Source organism: Ammospiza nelsoni, chromosome 6, assembly GCF_027579445.1.
Source record: "Ammospiza nelsoni isolate bAmmNel1 chromosome 6, bAmmNel1.pri, whole genome shotgun sequence".
Lineage (NCBI taxonomy): Eukaryota > Metazoa > Chordata > Aves > Passeriformes > Passerellidae > Ammospiza > Ammospiza nelsoni.
The window spans coordinates 50,668,872-50,689,109 of NC_080638.1; the positions used below are offsets into that span (position 1 = coordinate 50,668,872).

At 35.8% G+C, this 20,238-nt stretch overlaps 1 protein-coding gene across 6 annotated transcripts in view; it reads left to right on the top strand.

Annotated features, from left to right (window-relative positions):
- PAPOLA (poly(A) polymerase alpha) overlaps positions 1-20,238 on the top strand; it is a 44,034-nt gene that overhangs the window by 19,456 nt on the left and 4,340 nt on the right. For 2 of the 6 annotated variants that reach the window (XM_059474967.1, XM_059474971.1), the window contains exons 10-20: positions 1,418-1,490; positions 2,951-3,071; positions 3,965-4,049; positions 8,395-8,448; positions 9,224-9,343; positions 10,798-10,907; positions 12,804-12,925; positions 13,971-14,113; positions 15,424-15,524; positions 17,991-18,211; positions 18,583-18,648. In XM_059474967.1, the coding sequence (XP_059330950.1) occupies positions 1,418-1,490; positions 2,951-3,071; positions 3,965-4,049; positions 8,395-8,448; positions 9,224-9,343; positions 10,798-10,907; positions 12,804-12,925; positions 13,971-14,113; positions 15,424-15,524; positions 17,991-18,211; positions 18,583-18,648 (1,216 nt within the window). Of the gene's footprint in view, positions 1-1,417; positions 1,491-2,950; positions 3,072-3,964; positions 4,061-8,394; positions 8,449-9,223; positions 9,344-10,797; positions 10,908-12,803; positions 12,926-13,970; positions 14,114-15,423; positions 15,525-17,990; positions 18,212-18,582; positions 18,649-20,238 lie in introns of those variants that run through there. The other 4 variants (XM_059474970.1, XM_059474968.1, XM_059474969.1 and 1 more) reach the window with 4 other exon arrangements.

Below are 20,238 nucleotides of genomic sequence, written 5' to 3' on the forward strand. Positions count from 1 at the left end.
AAATAAAATTGTTTGTAGACACTAAATTTTAGTCCTGTTTTTATGGTACCATTTTCAGCTGTTACCAAATTAGGTTAGAAGCATTGTTTCTGCCACCAGAAATTGTCAGATTAGTTTTTCAGTAAATCATCCAACATATCTCCTTTTTAAAGCATCCAAACCAAAGCCACCCAGTTCTTAATTAAAATTTTCTCATGTAGTTTTTGTAATTCAACTATACTCTTCAGATAAAATATTTTTATAGTACAAAATAATAGCTTATACCCCAAAAATTCAAGTCTTTTAACATTCAGGTACTGGGATAATGGATAAAGGAGGTATGCCGGTATCTGGTTTAGGCACATAGCTTAAATGCAATTTAAGAGAACCAATGGCAAAAATGTGGGTTTTTAATATTTTACCACTGTAAAGTGGTAGGTGTTTCAGAATTACATGCCATTTTATACTCTTGAGCTAGTTAGCTCAGAAACATGTTTTGAATAACTGATGGAAACATTCCAAGTAAATTTAGAACAAATGGGACAAAAGTGAAATTTGCAGATTAGATGAGAACTGTTTTTCTTGAAAGTCCATATTTGCATACCTGAATTCTTCATGAGACACTGACAGACTTTAAGAATCACCAAGATGTTGCTTTCCTCCAAGTATAGTGTCTTTTCTTCTTAATGGGAAGATAATTTGCACACTTTCACTGTCTTGTATTCATAGGCTTTATAGCCTCCTTGAGGTATGTAGCAATATTTTGCCACACCAAGGTAATAGAGGGGAATTGGTTGCAATCTCTGTTTAATGTGTTTCTTGGAATTCTCTCCAGTTTGTACATGCATAGCATAGGAGCATAATGTACAAATTCCAAGAGATTAACTGACTTCTGCTCTTTATAGGAAGATAATTTTTATTCATGGGGTAAGATGAGTTGGAGAACAAGTGTTACTTTTTAGTGTTTAATTGAAAAGGTTTCTTTCTCTCTTGATTATAACGTTCTTTTAATACATATGGTTTGTAATGATGCTATATGCCTGTAACTGTGCTGGCTGTTTGTTCTGTAGTTTGTCCATGAAACAGCTGGCTTAAAGATGGACTCAATGTCAATCTTCACAGAGGAATTTATCTTTGATGAATATATTTCAGGAAGAATATAGAGGAGTTTTAACTAGTTATCTAAACCAGTGGTTGTAAACCTTCAGGACTACAGAAAATGCCTTGTTCTGATGCCTTGGAGGAGCTAATTGCAGTTGTGTTGTAGTTCAGCAATACAGCTTATTTAAACAGCCCCAGTTAGACCAGCCTAGTCGTGAGGAAATGGTGCTTTATTTTGAGAGAAGATTTAAGATGGATCACATTCAAAAGTGTTGTTTGTGTATCGTACATGGTTGTATCCAGTAGTCTTATTCAGTGCTACAATCTTTTTGAACAGGGAATGGCCAAATCCAGTGCTATTGAAACAGCCAGAAGAATGCAATCTTAATTTGCCTGTATGGGACCCAAGGGTTAGTGTGTTATTTTTTCCCCTCTAAGTCACACTGTACAATAAATTCGGTTGCTTAAAAAATTCTAGGTGAACTTCATTGTGGGTTTATTGAACTTAATGTTGTGGTGTTATATCTTCATAGGTAACCTCTTATTCTCCTGAGTATAGAACAAAGTTACCCTAATTTTCTGAATTGACTGCTTGAAGCACACTTGCTAAACAATGTACTTTTTCTCCCAATTTTTGCTATAAGTGATCATAATAAAAATTCAGCATAAGTAGTTACATGTCTTAAAGTGATGCATTTTTGGAAAATACCTAATCTTAAAATAGTTTGCTTATTACTTAAAGCCTGTTACTTTTGCATGTATCTTGAATTCAATGCAAGTTACAGCAAGATAGGCTTGGTTCCATTTAGTTGTGGTAGAGTGTCTTTTCATCTTGCACCAAAGAAGATAATAACTTGAAGTCTATTTAGTTGTTTTGTGTATTGTTTATAATACTTGATCTCCATCTTTGTAGCACTTACATTAAGGATATTGGACATGTTTGTCCTTCAGGCAGTCAGTGAAACAAACAGCTTGCAGCAGATGCATGGCTCCCATTGTGAGCTTTCAGTAGGACATAATATGAGTGTGCTCAATGCTGTTTTGTCAATCATAGTATTCAGCTAATCTTTATTTTGGGGAATAGTGTAAGCATCAGAGGTTGAGTTGTATTCCCTTCTGTACTTCAAATCTTTTTTTTCTGATTGACAATAGTTCACATTTAAATATGTGAAGCAGTTAAAAACATGTTCTTGAGTCTGTTGTTCCTGAAACAGGAAGTTTGAGGTCAGTGTGTGATGGGAACTGTTGTAGTAACTAATCAAAGTGGGCTAAGGTAATGGCAGGGGTATATCTTTTGTTTACCTTCTACAAGATTGTTACCCTAATAATATTTTAATGTACTTTGGTGTGTATGTTGTGTCCTTTCTTTTTTTGTTACCCTGTCTGCTGTTAAATAAAAGTACGTTAATGCAAGTGATGCTTCTGTCAGGTTCCATAGAGCCTCTTTTCTTAAAATGGCTCTTAATTTTCAGTAGTGTTACAGAAATAAAGTGTAAAATATCTTTCACAAGGTCTGAAGACAGTCATTCTGCAGAAGGTGGTCATGTGGTGATGAGGTGTCCTTGGTTTCATGTGATCACAAACTAATTCCTATTGAAGAGGGAAATTGTTCTGTTTGGTTGGCATTTCTGGATTTGGAAATGCCTGCAACTTGATGTGCTGACAGGTTACAGCCCTCCCACATCACTGTTGTTCAGAAAGATGTCCTTTGTGAAAGCATTTTTCTTGTTTTCTAAACTTTCTCTGTACTCTTGCTCTGCAAACGAAGGTCTCTTAGAACTTAAGACTTGGTTGTAGTAAAGGGAGAAATCCAAATTTGTTAACTGATGTGTATGCTTGAAGAAAACTGATTGGCTGTTGTTATATGTAGGTAAACCCCAGTGATAGGTACCATCTTATGCCTATAATTACACCAGCATACCCACAGCAGAACTCTACGTACAATGTGTCCGTTTCCACACGGATGGTCATGGTTGAGGAATTTAAACAAGGTAAGTATTACCTTATGCTCTCTATATAGATGTTCTCAGATGGATTTAAAATAGTTTTATTGTGGGTATGCTTTGAAAGGGGGAGGTGGGTGGATGTTAAAAAGCTTATTGTGAGACTGTTTTGAGGGAGGTTGAACTTGGCCTGTTAAACTTAACAGTGCAAACTTAGTAGATACTTCTGCAGGTCTGTCCTTCACTCTTAGAAACTGAGGGTAATGAAAGAGGGTGCCTTGTGCTTTGAAAATAAGAACTAATTGTATAATAACTTAATTTTAGTGGCTTAGATTGTTACATGAAGGATTAGCAATAGTTCCACTTGGTGCCTGTTTCTAGGCCTAATATAAGTCACTAGACTCTCTTGAAGATGAGTCCTCTGGATTTGTCCAAGTAATGAATAATTATAGCAAATAAGGGAGATGTTATCAAAGCAAGAAGTAGATTTGATGCAGGGGGCAACTACAGCTAGCTTTCTCAGAGCAGTATCTTAATGACTCACTCTTTCTTTGCCTTGTAAAATGCCTTGCACAAGGGGTGATCTAAGGGAAATATTGTAAGAGAAAGATCTGTTGTCTTTGAAATGAGTAGTTTGTGTGGCATATGCAAAAAAAAAACCAAAATGGAGCTGTGTTACACCACTGAGCAAAAATATGGGAAATAATCAGATCAATTAATATACGTTTCTACACAGATTGAGTTTTTTAAATAATATGGTTTGTTTAACTAATGACCAATGAAAGTATGACTGAATTATAAATCTTGTTGATAAATTGCTGTGAATTTAAAGGGAGGAAGTAATTCTTAGTGGATTTTGCTTAGTTAACAAACTGTCTTTACTCTGGATACTAAACTGTATTTTTTAAAAAAAGTTTAAATATTTTTTTTTTATAATTTAGGTCTTGCTATCACAGATGAAATTTTGCTGAGTAAGGCAGAGTGGTCCAAACTTTTTGAAGCTCCCAACTTCTTTCAGAAGTACAAGTATGTATTTTATGGCATGGCAGAATATTTAAAGTTTATCAGTTGAACTACCTCATAATGCTCTGTAGCACAGGATCATAAATATACATACATTAGATGCCCAAAAAGTGTTTTGTTAGGATTTGTTTCTAGCGTGGGAGAGGGAATACACTACTGTCCTTTCTCTTGGAAAGTATATAATCTCCTCAGGTACATTTTGTGTCCTAAACCTGTATTTGAGAAACCTGAGTTAGTTCCTGAGCAGATATTTAGAATGTCACCAGTTAACTCTAGGTTTGACTAATAGAAATATTCTTTAGTCCTGTCAGTAAGCATTCTAACAATGAGCCTTTCCAAGGAAAAATATGTTAAATTATTCTGAAGGTCAGTACTTAAGATGAATAAGTACTCAAAACTTGTGTTTTCTTCTGTCAATATAGTCAGCAGTTTACTCTGATAATAAAAGGTATTTTTGCAATTGTGTTGACTAACTACCAGTTGTACTAGTTATTAATAGATTTTTTTCATTAAAGTTTAAGGCTCTTGGATCTTATATTAACTCACACTTAGCTTTTCTAATTTTGTAATGTCTCTGAGGGAAATACTGAAATTCACACTTCACACTTTTAGGGTTTCTAGTAATATACTTGTGGGGCAGAAGCTTGTTAAATGTATACGGACTTGCTGAAAGTTGTATTTTTATAATAAATATGGATTATTAAAATATGGACTACATCTTCTTTGCCCTCAGTTGAAATTGGAGACCCATTTTTCTTGAATCAAGATCAAATATATTTTACACTTGTTTGTGTTGAGTGGTTGGTTGGTTTTGTACTAATCTAAACAAGATTGAAATATACAGTTCCCCCATTAAAAGAGACTGATGACCTTCATAACGTGTCTGTGTTTTGTTTCTATACCTTTTGCATGATAAAAGCTTTAAAACATTTGGATGGCTTTTATGTTCCTTGGAGCTTAAGATTTAAAACATTTTAAAAACACTGTTAAATTATATTATTTTTTGAAGTAAAAAATGGTCTGCAGACAAATCAGTTTCTGTTCAAGAGGTTGTTCATAAGTTTCCCCGTACATTTTCTTAGTTTCTTTCAAAAGCAGAAAAAAAAAAATAGGAAGCTTTTATTGTCATTTGAAATAATCTCCATTTTAATACAGGTTTTTATGTGTACCAGCGTAAGCCATTTTACCAGGTGTTGCAATAAAATCTTCTTTTGCTCAACATTATATATCCAGGTTTTCTGTTTTGCACAAGATATCTTTGCTCTATTTTTTTAAAGTACGGCATGGTATTATGGAGTCTGCTTTAATTTAAATTACCCAGGATTTTCTCTGTTTTCCCTTAGGTTGATTTTATAATTTTGGTTAGTAGTCTTTACAAAGTAAATAATTGTATGCAGTCTGTATCTGTATCCAGTAAAGTTACATCTCTTGGTCAGTTCTCCATCTGAAAGATATTTGGAATTTTTTTTCCCTCTTCACACTCTTCTCCTGTTTAAATTGTAGATGCCTTGTCATGTTCTGCTGAAATTCATAGCAGTGTGTAAATGCTCTGCCAGATAAGAGACCATCTGATCTTTGCTCTGAGACAAACATTTCTTTTAATCTCTGAAAGAATAACTTCAGTAATCTGTCACTCTCAATGGCAATTAGTTGCTGAATATCTGTTCTTCATAAGCACTTTTGACTTGCTGTTTGTGTTTAAAATATACCAAGGAAATCTATAGGCTACTTTAGCAGGAGCAGATTAGAAATCAGGAAAGCAGAAATCTGCTTTTAGTTACTTATTTTTTTCTTACTTTTAAAATATCAGCAATTACTTGGAGCTGGGGAATTGCAACATGTATTGTCTGCCCTTCACGTAGGTTTAAATTTTTAGAAGGGAGAGGCAACAACAAAGAATGTGTAGATAAGGTGTTTTATAGGGAAATGACAAGAATTTCAAATGGATATGAGTTTGAAGTGTTGCATGAGAGTGAAATCCTTATAGCTTAAGACCAAGAGAGCAGGATTTTGAGAGAAGTAGCACTCATTTAATGAGCTCTAGCATATTCTTTCTATGTTGTTAAGAGAATTCTGCTAAATAAGAAGAATATACCTTCTAAAAAGGTCACCTAAATTCTTGGCTTCATAGGACTGTAAAGTACTGAATAAAAGTGTAATTCCCAGACAAGTAATAAAGAAAAATTGAAATTACATGTTCAGGTGTTCTCAGTTGGTATTTTTTGGTTTTTTTGGGGTTTTTTTTTGTTTTTTCTTTTCCTCCAGAAAGTAATATGACTCTAATTTGGGTAATTTTTTAGAAAGGTGTGTTAATGATGTATTATAATTCTATACTATCTACATCAGATTATTTTTATGAAACTAATTATGAATGGAAGACAGTGACGAAACATCCCAGCCCCCAAACAAACAAAACCCCAGACTGATGCACTTTAGAATAATACCCAGATTCTAAATGACACCATTGAGAGGCAGAAGCTTAAGCTAAGACCTTTTTTTCTGTATAATGAAGTGATAGACACTTCTGAATTACACATATGCTTTGTGATAAAACTATGAATGAGGCACTGATAAAGAAAACCTTCTATTAGCAAAATTTAGCAGTGAGACCTTGGACTCTGAAAACTAAGGGTATCTTCATTTTTAATACAAATTATTTAATTGTATTGAAAAAGGTAGAAGGAAATTTCTAGAAAATAATTCCCTCTCAGCACTAACAGCTGGCAGGTGAGAAGAAATTAGGTCTTTTTCAGCAAACACTACCTGAGGAAAAATAGTTAGCAGTCACTTATTTTATTCATAAATAAGGCTTAGGGTTTTTTTCTCAGTATTTACCAGCTAGTTGAGGCTTTTAGACATAGCCAAATTACTTTCTTTTTATGTTGTTCTTCAGAAGTTTGTTTCACAGGGATGCTTTTAGTAAGTAACTGGGAAACTGATTTCTTCAAATATTTGCAGGTTTGAATTCTGTCTTTTTTGATTCAGATGTGGTTAAAAATATCAAAAAGCTTAAACATTTTCATGTCTACTGAATGAAACATTCTGCAGGTGTGCGATGTGTGTGGTGTAGGAATCTTTATGAAAGTGTAGTGTTCCTTAGAATAAACCAACATTAGTAATTATACAGAATTCCAGGTCTCTTATCTTTTTCCATAACATTTTCTTGTGAAGCAGTTAATACTGCCATAATGCAAAATGAAAAGGTTATTTTATCTCGGTGTTGTTCAGAGCAGGGAAGATGTTTCTCCAGATTTCTCCCTTGCAGTTCCCTTGTTTCATTGACATCCCCTGACTGAAACCAGAGGATTGTAGCATGTAGCAGGATTTTGGCTCTTGCCACCTTAAAATAAGTAGAGAAACATGTAGCTGCTAATTTGATCTGTTGATTTGGATTTGCTGTTGTGATTTGAAGGCCTGTGGTACCAGAGAACTCTGTAGCATCGTTTTCCAGTGTCATTGACCTTGCTTCCCTCTACGTGAGCTATATGCTAGGGACTGGTCTCTTGTGTTACTTCTGTTCTTTAAATCTTGATTGAAGGTACCTAAATATGCCATATCTGTATAGAGTAGTGCAGCACTGGATGACTTAGGATGTTTAAAACTTCCCAGCTGAGCTTCTGAAAAACCTGCCTGTAAGCATGTGAGATTGCCTCAGTGCCCTCATTAGGAACTCAAGCTAAAAGTTATCTTTTCCCATTCTGCTGTCCTTGGATTTCTTTGTTTAAAATACTGTTCTTGTTTTGTGTACTGTCTCTTTGAAATCTGCTTACAGTGGTTATACACTGAATATCCTGGAAAATAATTCAGAGTTTAAGAATTATCATCAGAGGAAGCATTCCTTATGAAATTTCAGATAAGTGCCTTCAGAGAATTCCAAAATGCAGATAGAAATTTTTAAACCACATTTCAAAGTGTTACTTTGGATTTTGAGCAAATGCATTTGTGCTAACTACTCTTCTCACTATTCAGAAATAATGTTGCAACTAGGACAGCAGACATGTAAAGGTAGTTGTGACCAATTTTTCTCTTGATATGTATAGTTTAATCTCTGATCTCATCAGGTGTTAAAATATTTCAACTAGTGCTACATTCCTAACCTTTTATTTAAGGCATTACAGTGGAATTGCAAATGGCCCTAAACTCCAAAATATTTTGAAGTCTGTTAGTCATACACTTGTGACATAGCCCCTTTTTCTACCTAACAAAGCTTAATTTCATGTGAGGTATATACTTAAATGAACAATCTGTCTTTTACAATGTAGAGTTTACTGCAAAGTTTTAATATTAAGGTTTGAATGTCTAGTTTTAGAAATATGTATAGAATAGCATATTGTCTTTATCTCCAAAGGCATTATATTGTACTCCTAGCAAGTGCACCGACAGAAAAGCAGCGACTAGAATGGTGAGTAATCCTTGAGATTTAAGCAAAAAAAAACCCACCCCAACCCCCCCCCAAAAGCAAAAGCAGAACCTCCCTTCCCCGCCCCCAGTCAACCTTGGACAAGGGAGTATTTAGTGTATCAGGTGTCATCTTAATGAATGAAAGTGGAGCGTCAGTGTTTCAAAATTAAATGGATGAAGACTGTAGAGGCTGAAAAAAAACCCAGTAAAAATAAAAAACTGGGGAGTGAAGGCTGTTGCTTGAATTTTTCCTTAACAGGAGTCTCAGATTTACTTTACAAATGCCTTGTGCACTTTTTTTAATAAGCAGTGTGAGGAGGTATGTTTTCAATCACGTGAAATGCTGTTTCTCAAAACAAAAATTCCCCAATTCCCCTTTCCCATGTTTCTGCTCTTTTATTAGATTCTAAGATTGGCAAGTATTGGGAATTTCTTTACCTCTAAAATTCGTGATCTGAAGCCAAAAGAATATTGGATAAATATGTGGTTGTCCTTTCTAACTGCCTTTTACTCGATGCGTAATGTCTTGTATTTAATTCCATTTGTGAAATCAGGCTGCAGAGAGAGCTGCAGGGCATTCTTAAGCTTCCCTTGTCAGCTTTTGTAATGCCTTAACTGAAATTATTGATCTGAATTAATCTGACGTGCACTAATTCATTAGTGGTCTCAAGTATTAGTATAAGGAGAATGTTGAGGATTTTATCCTGATATGTGATGTTGGATACTTCTATTATTTCCTGTTAATGAGATGTTGCTAATAAATGACATTTATACAGGGTGGGCTTGGTGGAATCAAAAATCCGTATTCTAGTTGGAAACCTGGAGAAGAACGAATTCATTACACTGGCACATGTGAATCCACAGTCATTCCCAGCACCCAAGGAGAATCCTGACAAGTAAGCAAACCTATTTTCTTCGTTTAGTAGGGAGAAACTAACTTAACTAAAACACAAATTCATTAATAAATAAATGGACATTTTTATAGAATCTTAAAAGGATTAATTTTTAATGACAGCACCTAAAGGCAAACAAATGATGCTCAGCTCTTCTTAAGTAATATTTAAAATAGGTGTTATTTAAATTAGGTACTCTTTAATTGTGTATAAGAATGTCTCTAAATCAGAAAATAAGGGGAAATTATTTTTGTTAATAACTGTATTAATTGCATAATTTCCCGCCAACCTGTATAAGTTACTACTACTTAGTTGATGCTGTTTTAATTGTGAGGAAGCACTGAGAATGTGGGAGAACATCAGGCACTATACAAGAGCTCTTGAGTAACTGAGTTCATTTAATGTTATAAAATTTAGCAATTGGGATGAAGATCATTGAAATCATAATGGCTGTGGTTAGAATTTGTCAGGTTGTGGAAACAGTGGAGATAGTATTAAGTGCTTCAGATTGTTGAGGATTTAAAATGTTTTTTACTCCCTCCTCCACTCAAAACAGCAGTTCCAGGTGTGTGTGGGTGGAAAATTCTTTTAAGACTTTTTCCAAGATAGCATTGTAATTAATTTGTTTGGAATCATATTTTTGTGTGAAGTGTGAGAGTGGGGGAGGAATTTGTCTTTACTGGGATATGTGAAAAGCCTTGTTACTCTTGCACAGGGCCTTTTCCACACAAACTGCTTCAAGTACAGTATGGGGCTACTTTTTTTTAAGAGGTTATATAATTGTTACACATGTGTTCCTAGTAAAACTGGATGAAAGCAGGCAGCACCTCCTCAGCACCAGTTTAATGAGTGGATATAGCTACAACTGCCTGCATAATCAGAGGCTCCAATTAGCTCTTATTTCAGAGGACTTGATTCAGGGAATACTTCCAGCAAAGGTTATCTTTACAGGATATACAAAGGACATTCATTCTTTCACCATCCCGTGTAAAGGGGAGCTGTCAAAGGGAGGGTTTTAACTGAAACCTGCAGTTTGTGGTCAGTTACAGCTGAGAGATTTGAGCATTGAAGACACGTTTAAGTTGCAAAATGGAAGTTGCTTTATTGGGTAATAGGTTCTAATTACTTTCAGTGCCTTTATAGTTGCTATGTCTAGTTGAGATCTGGTTATTCTCGTGCTAGGAGCTACATGAGAGTATCTATATGGGAACACAGTTGAATGGAGTAATCTACTGATGATCTAAGTTCATTTGCTGGGGGTAGGTGTCTAGTGTTTAATGACATATTTGTGAATGAAAAAGAAATATTGTTAGACAACTTGAGTTTTGCGTTTCTATGTCCAGTTAACTATTGCTACTAGAGCTAGAAAGTACAACTGTTGTCTATTGCAGCAAATAACTTATTAAGCTGTTTAATTCTGTCAGTATTACATGACTGTTTTTTATAAATTTTTCCAGGGAGGAATACCGTACAATGTGGGTGATTGGGTTGGTGTTTAAGAAAACTGAAAACTCAGAAAATTTAAGTGTTGATCTTACCTACGACATTCAGTCTTTTACAGACACAGGTGAGTTTTGCTTTCTAGGTGTTCTGATATTAACAAACTTTTTGAAGTTACTGACTTTGCTCAAAATGAAGTCTTTATTCATAATGCTCATAGCAATAGTAGAATTGTATCTACACAGAGGGTTTCAGCTGAGGAGTTGAAGGTTTTATTTCATGAAACACACTTTCAATGACTTTAAATGTTCCTAAGTCTAGTTAGGATTTAGACTAATCACTTTCAGTTTGTTCTCGTTTAAAAGTGATAAAAATTATCCATACATCTTGCAGATCTCACTAAAAGTGTGGTACACTATTTTGTAATCTTTATTAAACAGATGAATTAGTTATCATACACAAGCTAGCAAGCTTAACCTCAAAAATTTGAGCAGGGTTTAATATTTTTGTTACTTGGTGAAACTAAATTTATCAGTGGATTAACAAAAATGTCTTTTATTCCATGGTGTTTCATACTAGATAATTGATTCAGTAATCTTTACTTTCATGTCTGACACTCGGGGGAAGAGAGCTTTTTGATTTCCTGATGTTGTGTTGTGGGTTTTTTTTGGTAATCTGAAATTAGTGTGGGTCTGTCTTCATTGTTTTTAATCCAGCCTAAAGACTTCTTTTCCCTGTCTTTTGGAATAGATCCTAAGATTTTATCAGAAGTAACTATTTTCCAGGATGGAATGAAAGAATAGCTTGTTTTTTAGTGGGAGCAAGGGGAGGAAGAGAGACATGAAGAGTGATCCAGGTTTTTGTTGTATGGAAACTTTGATAAGACCTAATGTCAGGAATATGGAATGCTTTAACAATGTCTGGTTCCATTGAGCATGCCTATACCTTAGCTGTTACCACTGTAGTTTTTTACAGAGAGGCTTTATGAGCTTCTTCAATACCAAGAAGTGGTGCAGTACTTGCTTTAATACTCAGTATTCATTCAGCTCTTTGTGTGCCTCTCTCTTAACACCTTTTTAATTACCTGTTCACAGCCTATTCAGTGAGGTTCCTTAATGTTTGTAGAATAGACAGTGAATCAGGGAGATACCGCTTGAATTTTTTGTATTTAAGAGCTACGGAACCGTTTTGTATTCATACATCTGCCCCAGCTTTTGTTCAATGTTGTGGAGACAGTCAGTGTGGAAGAAGAAGCTTTTCATTTTTACCTGGCTTTACTTGAGCCCAGCATTCTGGGTTCCAGTGCAGTTCTTGTACTAGTGCTTACCATGGTGACTTACCAGAAGCACATGTTTTGAGGTGAAGAGAAATAACTTGTCATACTAGACAAAATTAAAAGAAACAAATACCAACCAAACAAAACCACCAAAATGGCCATACGAAATAAAAAAAAACAAAACCAAAAGCAAAAACCAGAGCAACAAAAAAGCTCAAGAAAACAGAAAAAATCTAAACATAAATTACTTCTGTATAAAAATGTAGTGATGTGTGAGTTGCCAGAGTAATTTTAATACATTAGGTGGCAAATGAGCACTTAACTCCTGAATTAAAACCCATTTGTTGCAGGAGCTGCATAAATAAAATCACTTGCAAAGAAAATTATTTTATGTAAGTGCTGTAATTCTTATGAGAAAATTTTATTTTCATCTTTAATCTCTTTGAGATGAAATAAAAGAGTTTGCTTCTGAGCTCTTCTAGTTAAAACTTATTGGAAATACAGAGAACTGTGTGCTTGCAAGACATTTTTCTTGAAAAACAGGTCACCTGTTTCCAAACTAATGTTTGTGTTTGTACTATCAGTGCTGGCATGCTAGGCAGTTTCCCTTTCGTCCTCTAGAACAAGGAAACATTATTCTTGTTCTTGAGGGTGATAAGTGCTCTGAAATGCAAATGGTTTCTGCCTGGGCAAGTAAGTGGACTTTACAAAATGCTTCAGTATGTCTTACTGTTATTCTAATTGTAGTTTACAGGCAAGCAATAAACAGCAAGATGTTTGAGATGGATATGAAGATTGCTGCAAGGCATGTGAAGCGTAAGCAACTTCACCAACTGCTACCTAATCATGTGCTTCAGAAAAAGAAAAAGGTAAACTTCTGAAATATATGAGAGCAATAAAAATACTATTGCTCTCAAATTTTTGATTTTTTGGTTTACTAATTTACGTTTACTTAGATGTTTAGGTTTACTAATCAAAGAATTAAAATCACATTTTGAGATCCTAATTTTACCTGCAAATGATCTCATTTGAGTGTAGCAGTATTATTAGGTGCACTGAATATAGTACTACATTTCTCAGAGCATCAACAATGTGGATAGTATGTTGTCTGGCTGGGTAGTTTACCTGTGGTCATATGAGAATGGTAGCATTAGTTTTTAATTAAGATGCTGTGTTGGATTATTGTTAAATTTCAGTTGAGTCAGTAAGAAGGGGTGAAAGTTTGAATTGAACAGTTCAGTATATTTCAAAATCTCCACTGCTTTGTATTGGCTTGATCTGAGAGCAATACATGTTTGCTTGGATTTTTCAATAGCTAAACCACTGCTACATATTCTGTTTAAGTATAGCTGAATAACATGCTTCATTTCTATAGCTGTTTTATATTGAATGCTGTTTTAAGGACTAGGAAGTCTTTATTGACACCAAGTGTAGATCTGTTTCAGAAAACAATGTAATTATTAAGTAATATGTCACTTAAAGTAGTAGTACTATGTCAGAAAAGGGTTTTTCTTCTCCATGGATTAAGTTCAAATCCTCTTTAAATTCTTAAAAAATTTACAAAAAATTCTTTTTATGTACATCAGTTTGTTTTGATGTACATCACTTACTTTAAAGTTAATGAAAGTATTTTGAAGTCCACAAAACCAAAGAAATTTGAAATAAAGCTGAAAAATATAATAATTAAATACAGTAACAGTTTCTTTTTGAATGTGATTGATTCAGACAAATCTGTACCAGAGTTGTGAACGTGAAAATGTCAATGCTTCTAGTGAGAGGATAGTGGATTATTTACATGTAAAAGGATTTGAAAACTGTCCATTTAAGTTTGCATTTTTAGCTAACTTAAATTTCTTTTGATTTTTAAACTTTTAATTAGACTAACAGAATTTTCCTTTGCCTTGTGGCTTGCAGCATTCAACAGAAGGGATCAGGTTGACAGCTCTGAATGACAGCAGCCTAGACTTGTCTATGGACAGTGATAACAGCACGTCTGTGCCTTCGCCTACCAGTGCTATGAAGACAAGTCCGTTGAACAGTTCTGGAAGTTCTCAGGGGTAATGAAGACTTTCAGGCTTGTTGCTGTTCTCTTCCTGAATTACTTGTGTTAAACACATGGCAAATACTGCACACATGTGATACCACCGTGGGAATGTTCTAAATTGGATGGAGATTGTAAACACTCTTATTGCAGTTTGAGCACTATAGCAAAATTTGGGGGATAGGGAGCAATGATGCTGAACTTGATGAAGAATTATAAATTTGGGTAAAAATGCTTAGAAGAAAATGATGATAGAAAAACTTGGGACCTGCAGTAGGAGGTTGTGAGAAGTAGTGAGCAGATAGTTGTGAGGGTGAGGAAGTATTTTGTGAGTTTTGGCTCCAAGTACGAGACAATAGAGAAGTTTAGATTTTCTGTCTGGGAAATAAGTAGTGCTCCTGCTGTTACTGATGATATCTATGCAAATTAGGCTTAGGACCATAATTTCCCCTAGTTTCAAGGTGTACATATTAAAGTTATCTTAATACTAACTTTCTGTATTAAGTCTTTTCATACCTTAACTCCAGTTTACCGCAATAAGTGAGTGTACTCTCTTCTTTCGAGGGTCCCATGTTTGTCTCTTTGATACACATAGAAGTTATCATCAATCTCCTACAGACCAGCAGTATTAGTCATCTATTATAGGATGTTGTATAGGATGAAATACCTGATTTGGTCCTTTTGACAGAAGTTCTTTCAGTTAGTCTTCCTCGGTAAACAGTTAACAGTAGTTGATACCACTATCTCTGCTACTGAAATAAATCTGTCTTACCTAGGATGTCACAAGTGAAGTGGAAATTGCCTTTGGCTGATTTTAGACACACACTGCTTCCCAGTTTCTTGATGATGGAAAAGGGATCATTTTTGTGATTGGTCACTTGAAGCTCCAGGCCTTTGTTTGGGATGATTTTAGACTGAAATTATCATTGTAATAGTGTGTGTAAATTAAAACCAAACTTTTTATTCTGATTCTTCTACACTGGTTTTGTTTCATCCTTCAGTAAATAATTGTTGTGTTTTCCCATGCTCATTATATGGGTGGACACTGCCTGAATTTTTGCCTGTCTTTTAAATACAGCCTTTTTCTGGTCTCAAAACTGTCATTGAGTGATTTAAATTCAATATTTGAAACAGCTTCCATTGCTTGTGTTTGGTAGTAGATTGCCAAGGCTCACTTTTACCTTTTTACTGGCATAAGTTCTGCTCTGTAACGTAGGTAAAATACTAGCTGTGGTTACTGGTAACACATGATGTGATGAAAGGCAGATCATGTAACACCATAGCTTTACTAATGTCTTCAGCATTTCATAATTTTTCTCTTTTTAGCAGAAGCAGTCCTGCGCCAGCTGTAACAGCAGCATCTGTGACCAACACACAGGCTTCTGAAGTCACTGTGCCACAAATAAATTCCAGTGAAAGCTCAGGGGGTAAGGAAAATGGCATAGCATATGGTTTCTATTGAATTTTTGGAAATGTTTATAAGGCAGTTTTTCTTCCAGCTTGAGTCTTCTAGACTTTGCATAACACATGCTGTAATGTGTTCTTCTTCATACACATAGTTCAATAATTTCTTAAGGATTCAAAAAATCAGAGAAATATTTGCTGTGACATTTAATTCTTTAATTCTTAGAGATTTATATTTGCTATGCACAATAGCGATAGTGTTCCAATGACCTAATGTAGGTCTGTAGTTTGGTTAGCTAAATGAAGAAAAAAGTATCTAAAGCTGGAAGAACAATTTTTATATTTATTTTTAATTCATTTTGTAGTTAAACTCAAGGTGGTTCTGTACTGTCTGTATGTAGTCTGTCCTCCCATGTTCCCGCTCCTTGTGCTTCATGAATTTGATTCTAGGAATGCGAAAGACTCAGATGTAAGCAGAAACACCTGTTCCTTACTGATGTCTGTTCGGATATTCTCACTGCATGTGCTGACTTTATCCTCTGTTTTCTGCAAGAAAAAGTACACTTTACTTAAAAATTTAAATTTTTCACTCCTAAGTCAAAGAATAAAAGCATCTGGTGAAAATGTTTTCTTAGAATCAGCTACTCTTCTTTTTTGATGGTGCTTTAGTGTACAAGGAGCAAGTCAGAAATAGATGGAAAAGGGGAGCGACTGGTTGGCCTTTCAAAATGAAATCTCTCATTCACTCTTGACATGTGGCATGGTTTAGTCTTACTTCTCTCTGGTTTTTATCGTGTCACAGGTGCATCAATGTGAGTTAGTTTGTCCATGAGCACTAAATGGAGCTTAAATGGTGTGACTGGTTTTTGGATTTGGAAGCATATCAGAAGTTGTTCATTCTTATATTTTGGTTAATCAAAATGTTAATCACCTGATAGTTGTTAATGAAAAATTTCCTCAGTGTATTTTTTCTCATCCTGGAGCATCTCCCTATGTGTGCTTATGGGTTTGAGGTAGGCAATTGATGAGATAGAGCTTTGTCATATGGAGCGTTTTTCAAAAGGATGTATATAATATAAATTCTTTATTTGATGCTCTGTGATGACTTCATATTTGTCACTAGATAAGCTAAGCCTGAGAAGTGATAAAGTTAATTTTTGAGTGAAAAAGGGAGTGTCAGATTGCTCTTGGATTTGATTTAATGCCGTCTTGGCAATGTGTATATATGAATACAGAAGCAGTAGAATTTCCTTAGGTATCACAAATACTACAACTGTATTATACAGAGCTCTGTCTGGGCTCATAAAGCCTGCCTTAAGCAGGGTTAATTAGGCTAAGCAGAGTGTCATTGCCATGGCTACCCTATATCTGGTACAGGAATTCTTTCTCAGAATCATATGTTAAGGGCTTGGAATGGACCTAAAAAATCATCTAACCCCGACTCCTCCTGCCATGGGCAGGGACACTTCCCACTAGACCAGTTTGTTCAAGGCTTTAACTGACCTGGCTTTGAACACTGCCGGGGTCAGGGCATCCAAAACCTCCTTGGACAACCTGTTGCAGTGTCTCAGTACCTCACACTAAAGAATTTCTTCTAATACCTAACCCAGATTGCCCCTCTTTCAGTTTGTGCCCACTGCTCTTTGTCCCATCACTACAGTTCCTGACAAAGAATCCCTCTTTGGCTGCCCTGTAGGCCTGCTTCTGGTACTGGAAGGTTGCTGTGAGTTCTTCATGCAGCCTTCTCTTCTTCAGGCTGACCAGCCCCAATTTTCTCAGCCTCTCTTTGGAGGGGAGGTGCTCCAGTCCTCTTATCAACTTCACAGCCTCCTCTGGACTTGCTCCAACAGTTCCATGTCCTTCTCCTATTGGGGACACCAGAACTGTACACAGCACTCCAGGTGGGGTCTCACAAGAGCAGGGTAGAGGGGAAAGGTCCCCTCCCTCAACCTACTGCCCAGACCCCTTTGGCTGCAGCCCAGGGCACGCTTGGCTGTCGGCTGTGAGCACATTGGCCAGCTCATGTTGAGTTTTTCATCAACCATGGCCCCCAAGTCTTTGTCCTCAGGGACTTTGTCTCAGTCACTTCTCTGCCCAGCCTGTGGGTGTGCCTGGGTTTGCCACAACCCAGCCACAGGACCTTGCACTCACTCTGTTGAACTTCAAGAGGTTTGCATTGACCCACCTGTCCAGCCTGTCCAGGTGCCTCTGGATGGCATTCTGTCCCTCCAGTGTGTCAGCTGCACCACACAGCCTGGTGTCACCAGTGAACTTGCTGAGGGGGCACTCAAGCTCAAGAATGAGCTTGAAACTGTGCAGTGTATGCACACTTGCTGTTCCAAACATGATGCTACACCATTAACTGTACCACTTCCTTGATGCCTGCTTGATGTCAGGGGTTTTGATTAGAGACCAAAAATACCAGTGATTGAACTGAAATGATTGTGTCAATTCCTCTTGTTGAAGGTCTTTAAATTGTTTGTCCATAGGTACTTCAAATGAAAGCATTCCTCAAACTGCCACACAACCAGCCATTTCTCCACCACCAAAGCCTACCATCTCTAGAATTGTTCCCTCAGCGTATCTATTAAATCCATCACCAAGAAGTTCAGGAAATGTTGCAACAAAAATGCCTAGCCCTGTCGCAGCAGTGAAAAGGACATCTTCTCCCCATAAAGAAGAGTCTCCTAAGAAAATTAAAATTGAAGAGGTATTTGAGATTTTCAGATCATACCATAGCAATGTTCAAAACTTTGAATATTCATTTCACCCAGAGGGCTGATTCTCATATTCCAAGTTTCAGAAATTTCTTATTCTGATTGCATTGCTGCTTGATGTTTTCAACTTGCCAAGGTGTTAGTATTTTTATTTTGTTGGTATTCATCACATGACACATTACTGCATTAGCACAAATGCTTAGAATCTAGATTCTTATCTTAAAAGTAATTATTTTGGTAAGCTTGTAATATGCTAAGTCTTACAACTCATTCTGTCCTTTTAAACACTTTGACCTTATTTTCTTGTTGATTTTTTTAAAATACAATTTTATGATTTGTAATAGTTTCTGTGTTTGCTTTTCAGCAGGATGAAATAAGTGAAGATACTAGCTGTATAGATTTGAATGAACATGAAAAAATGGAAACTAAGGTATATATGCCTAGACTGTATAATTTTGTATATATTATTTGGGAAAATTACTGTTTCTCTCTAGGAATGACTAAGAATGTGTCTATATCTAGACTCTCCAGTAAAGATATCAAAATTAAAATGACTACAAAATTAAAATGATATCTTATTTTTTTAATGTTCATATCAGTATTGATGGAGTCCATTGCCTGCTGGCATGCTAAGTTGAGCCCGAATCCATAAACACATAGGATTGTCATTTCTTTGCTGGTCAGTACATGATATTAAGCATGATGAAAAAATTAGTCATGATATTTATATTTCAGCTTGTTACATTAGATCAAGGATGTGTCAATATGCCATGCTTTTCCTGCATCCCAAACCTGATGTATGTCAATTAGTGGAAGAGCAATTGTCCTATGTATTCTGTTTGGAGTTTGCATGTCGGGCTGAGCATCCTAAAGCCAGCCACCTTGTTCACTTTTTAGATAAAGAAATTTCAAGTGATAGTAAGTAAATCTTCTGTGCAAGTGAAATTATAGTGTGAAGTTACAGCAATCTTTTGGGGGACTTAGGAGATTCAGTGTGCCTCTCCAGTGTCTTGTAATTAGCAGAAAATTTTTCTACCTTAGAGGTGAACAGAAAGGTTGACAGACTCTTTTTAGCCTTATGATAGCAGCTCTCCAGTTGGAATTCTGCAGTTTTTATGGGGCACATTCTGTTGTCTCTGGAATACTCTGAAAGTTACGCTTATGCTTAAAGTTAAATGTAAGTTCTTTGGTTTATAGCTTCAGGAATTGTATCTTGTTAGGCAGTCACCTTGCAATGTCTCTGAAGTTAAGATAGGTGAGGGCAGAAATACATGTAAGCACTTAATCCTCACTTCAAAAATAGATCCTCTGGATACAGATGATTATAAAAGACATAGGTAATCCTGTTAGTTTTTATTGGCAGTCTCCTCTAAGTCTTTGTCCTTAATATTTATGGTGGAATTAAATTTCTTAAATTAACATAAACACAGGTTTTAATCCATTGAAATGCGTTCCTTTTTTAGGGTGTGTTCATAGTACACTTTGAGCTAGCAGACTGTTTTTATTAAAATGAGAATGTGCCATTGTCCTGCTTTAGTCCTGTAGTCCCACTGTTTTACCTGCAAATCAGTCTCTGACACTCACCTATTCATTCAGAAAGCTGAATCAACCCATTAAAGCAGCAGGAAAACTTTACTGGCAGAATGGCAAAAGCTGTGGAAAAGCTGTTGAATTTTTAAACAAATTCTGTAGCTTTTCACGTAATCCTCCTTGATAATACACTTTTTGTCTTTAGTGAGTTGAGTGACATGTAATGTTTTGCTATAGGATTCTGTATAAAAGGTGTTTATCGGTTAAATAAATGACAGCTGATAAGTGATGTAGCTTGTGTTGATGTCAAATGCCTAATAAGTGAAACATTCTCCAGTGTGGTGATTCCTGCCTAAAAGGAAGGGTGTCAATGCAGCAAGCATCAATGCTTGCATTTTTCTTTTGCTGAATATGCACAATGTAAATCGTTCTGGAGTGCTGGGTGTTGTATATAAGTAGCTCATTGGAAGTGGTGTAACTGTGGTGATGC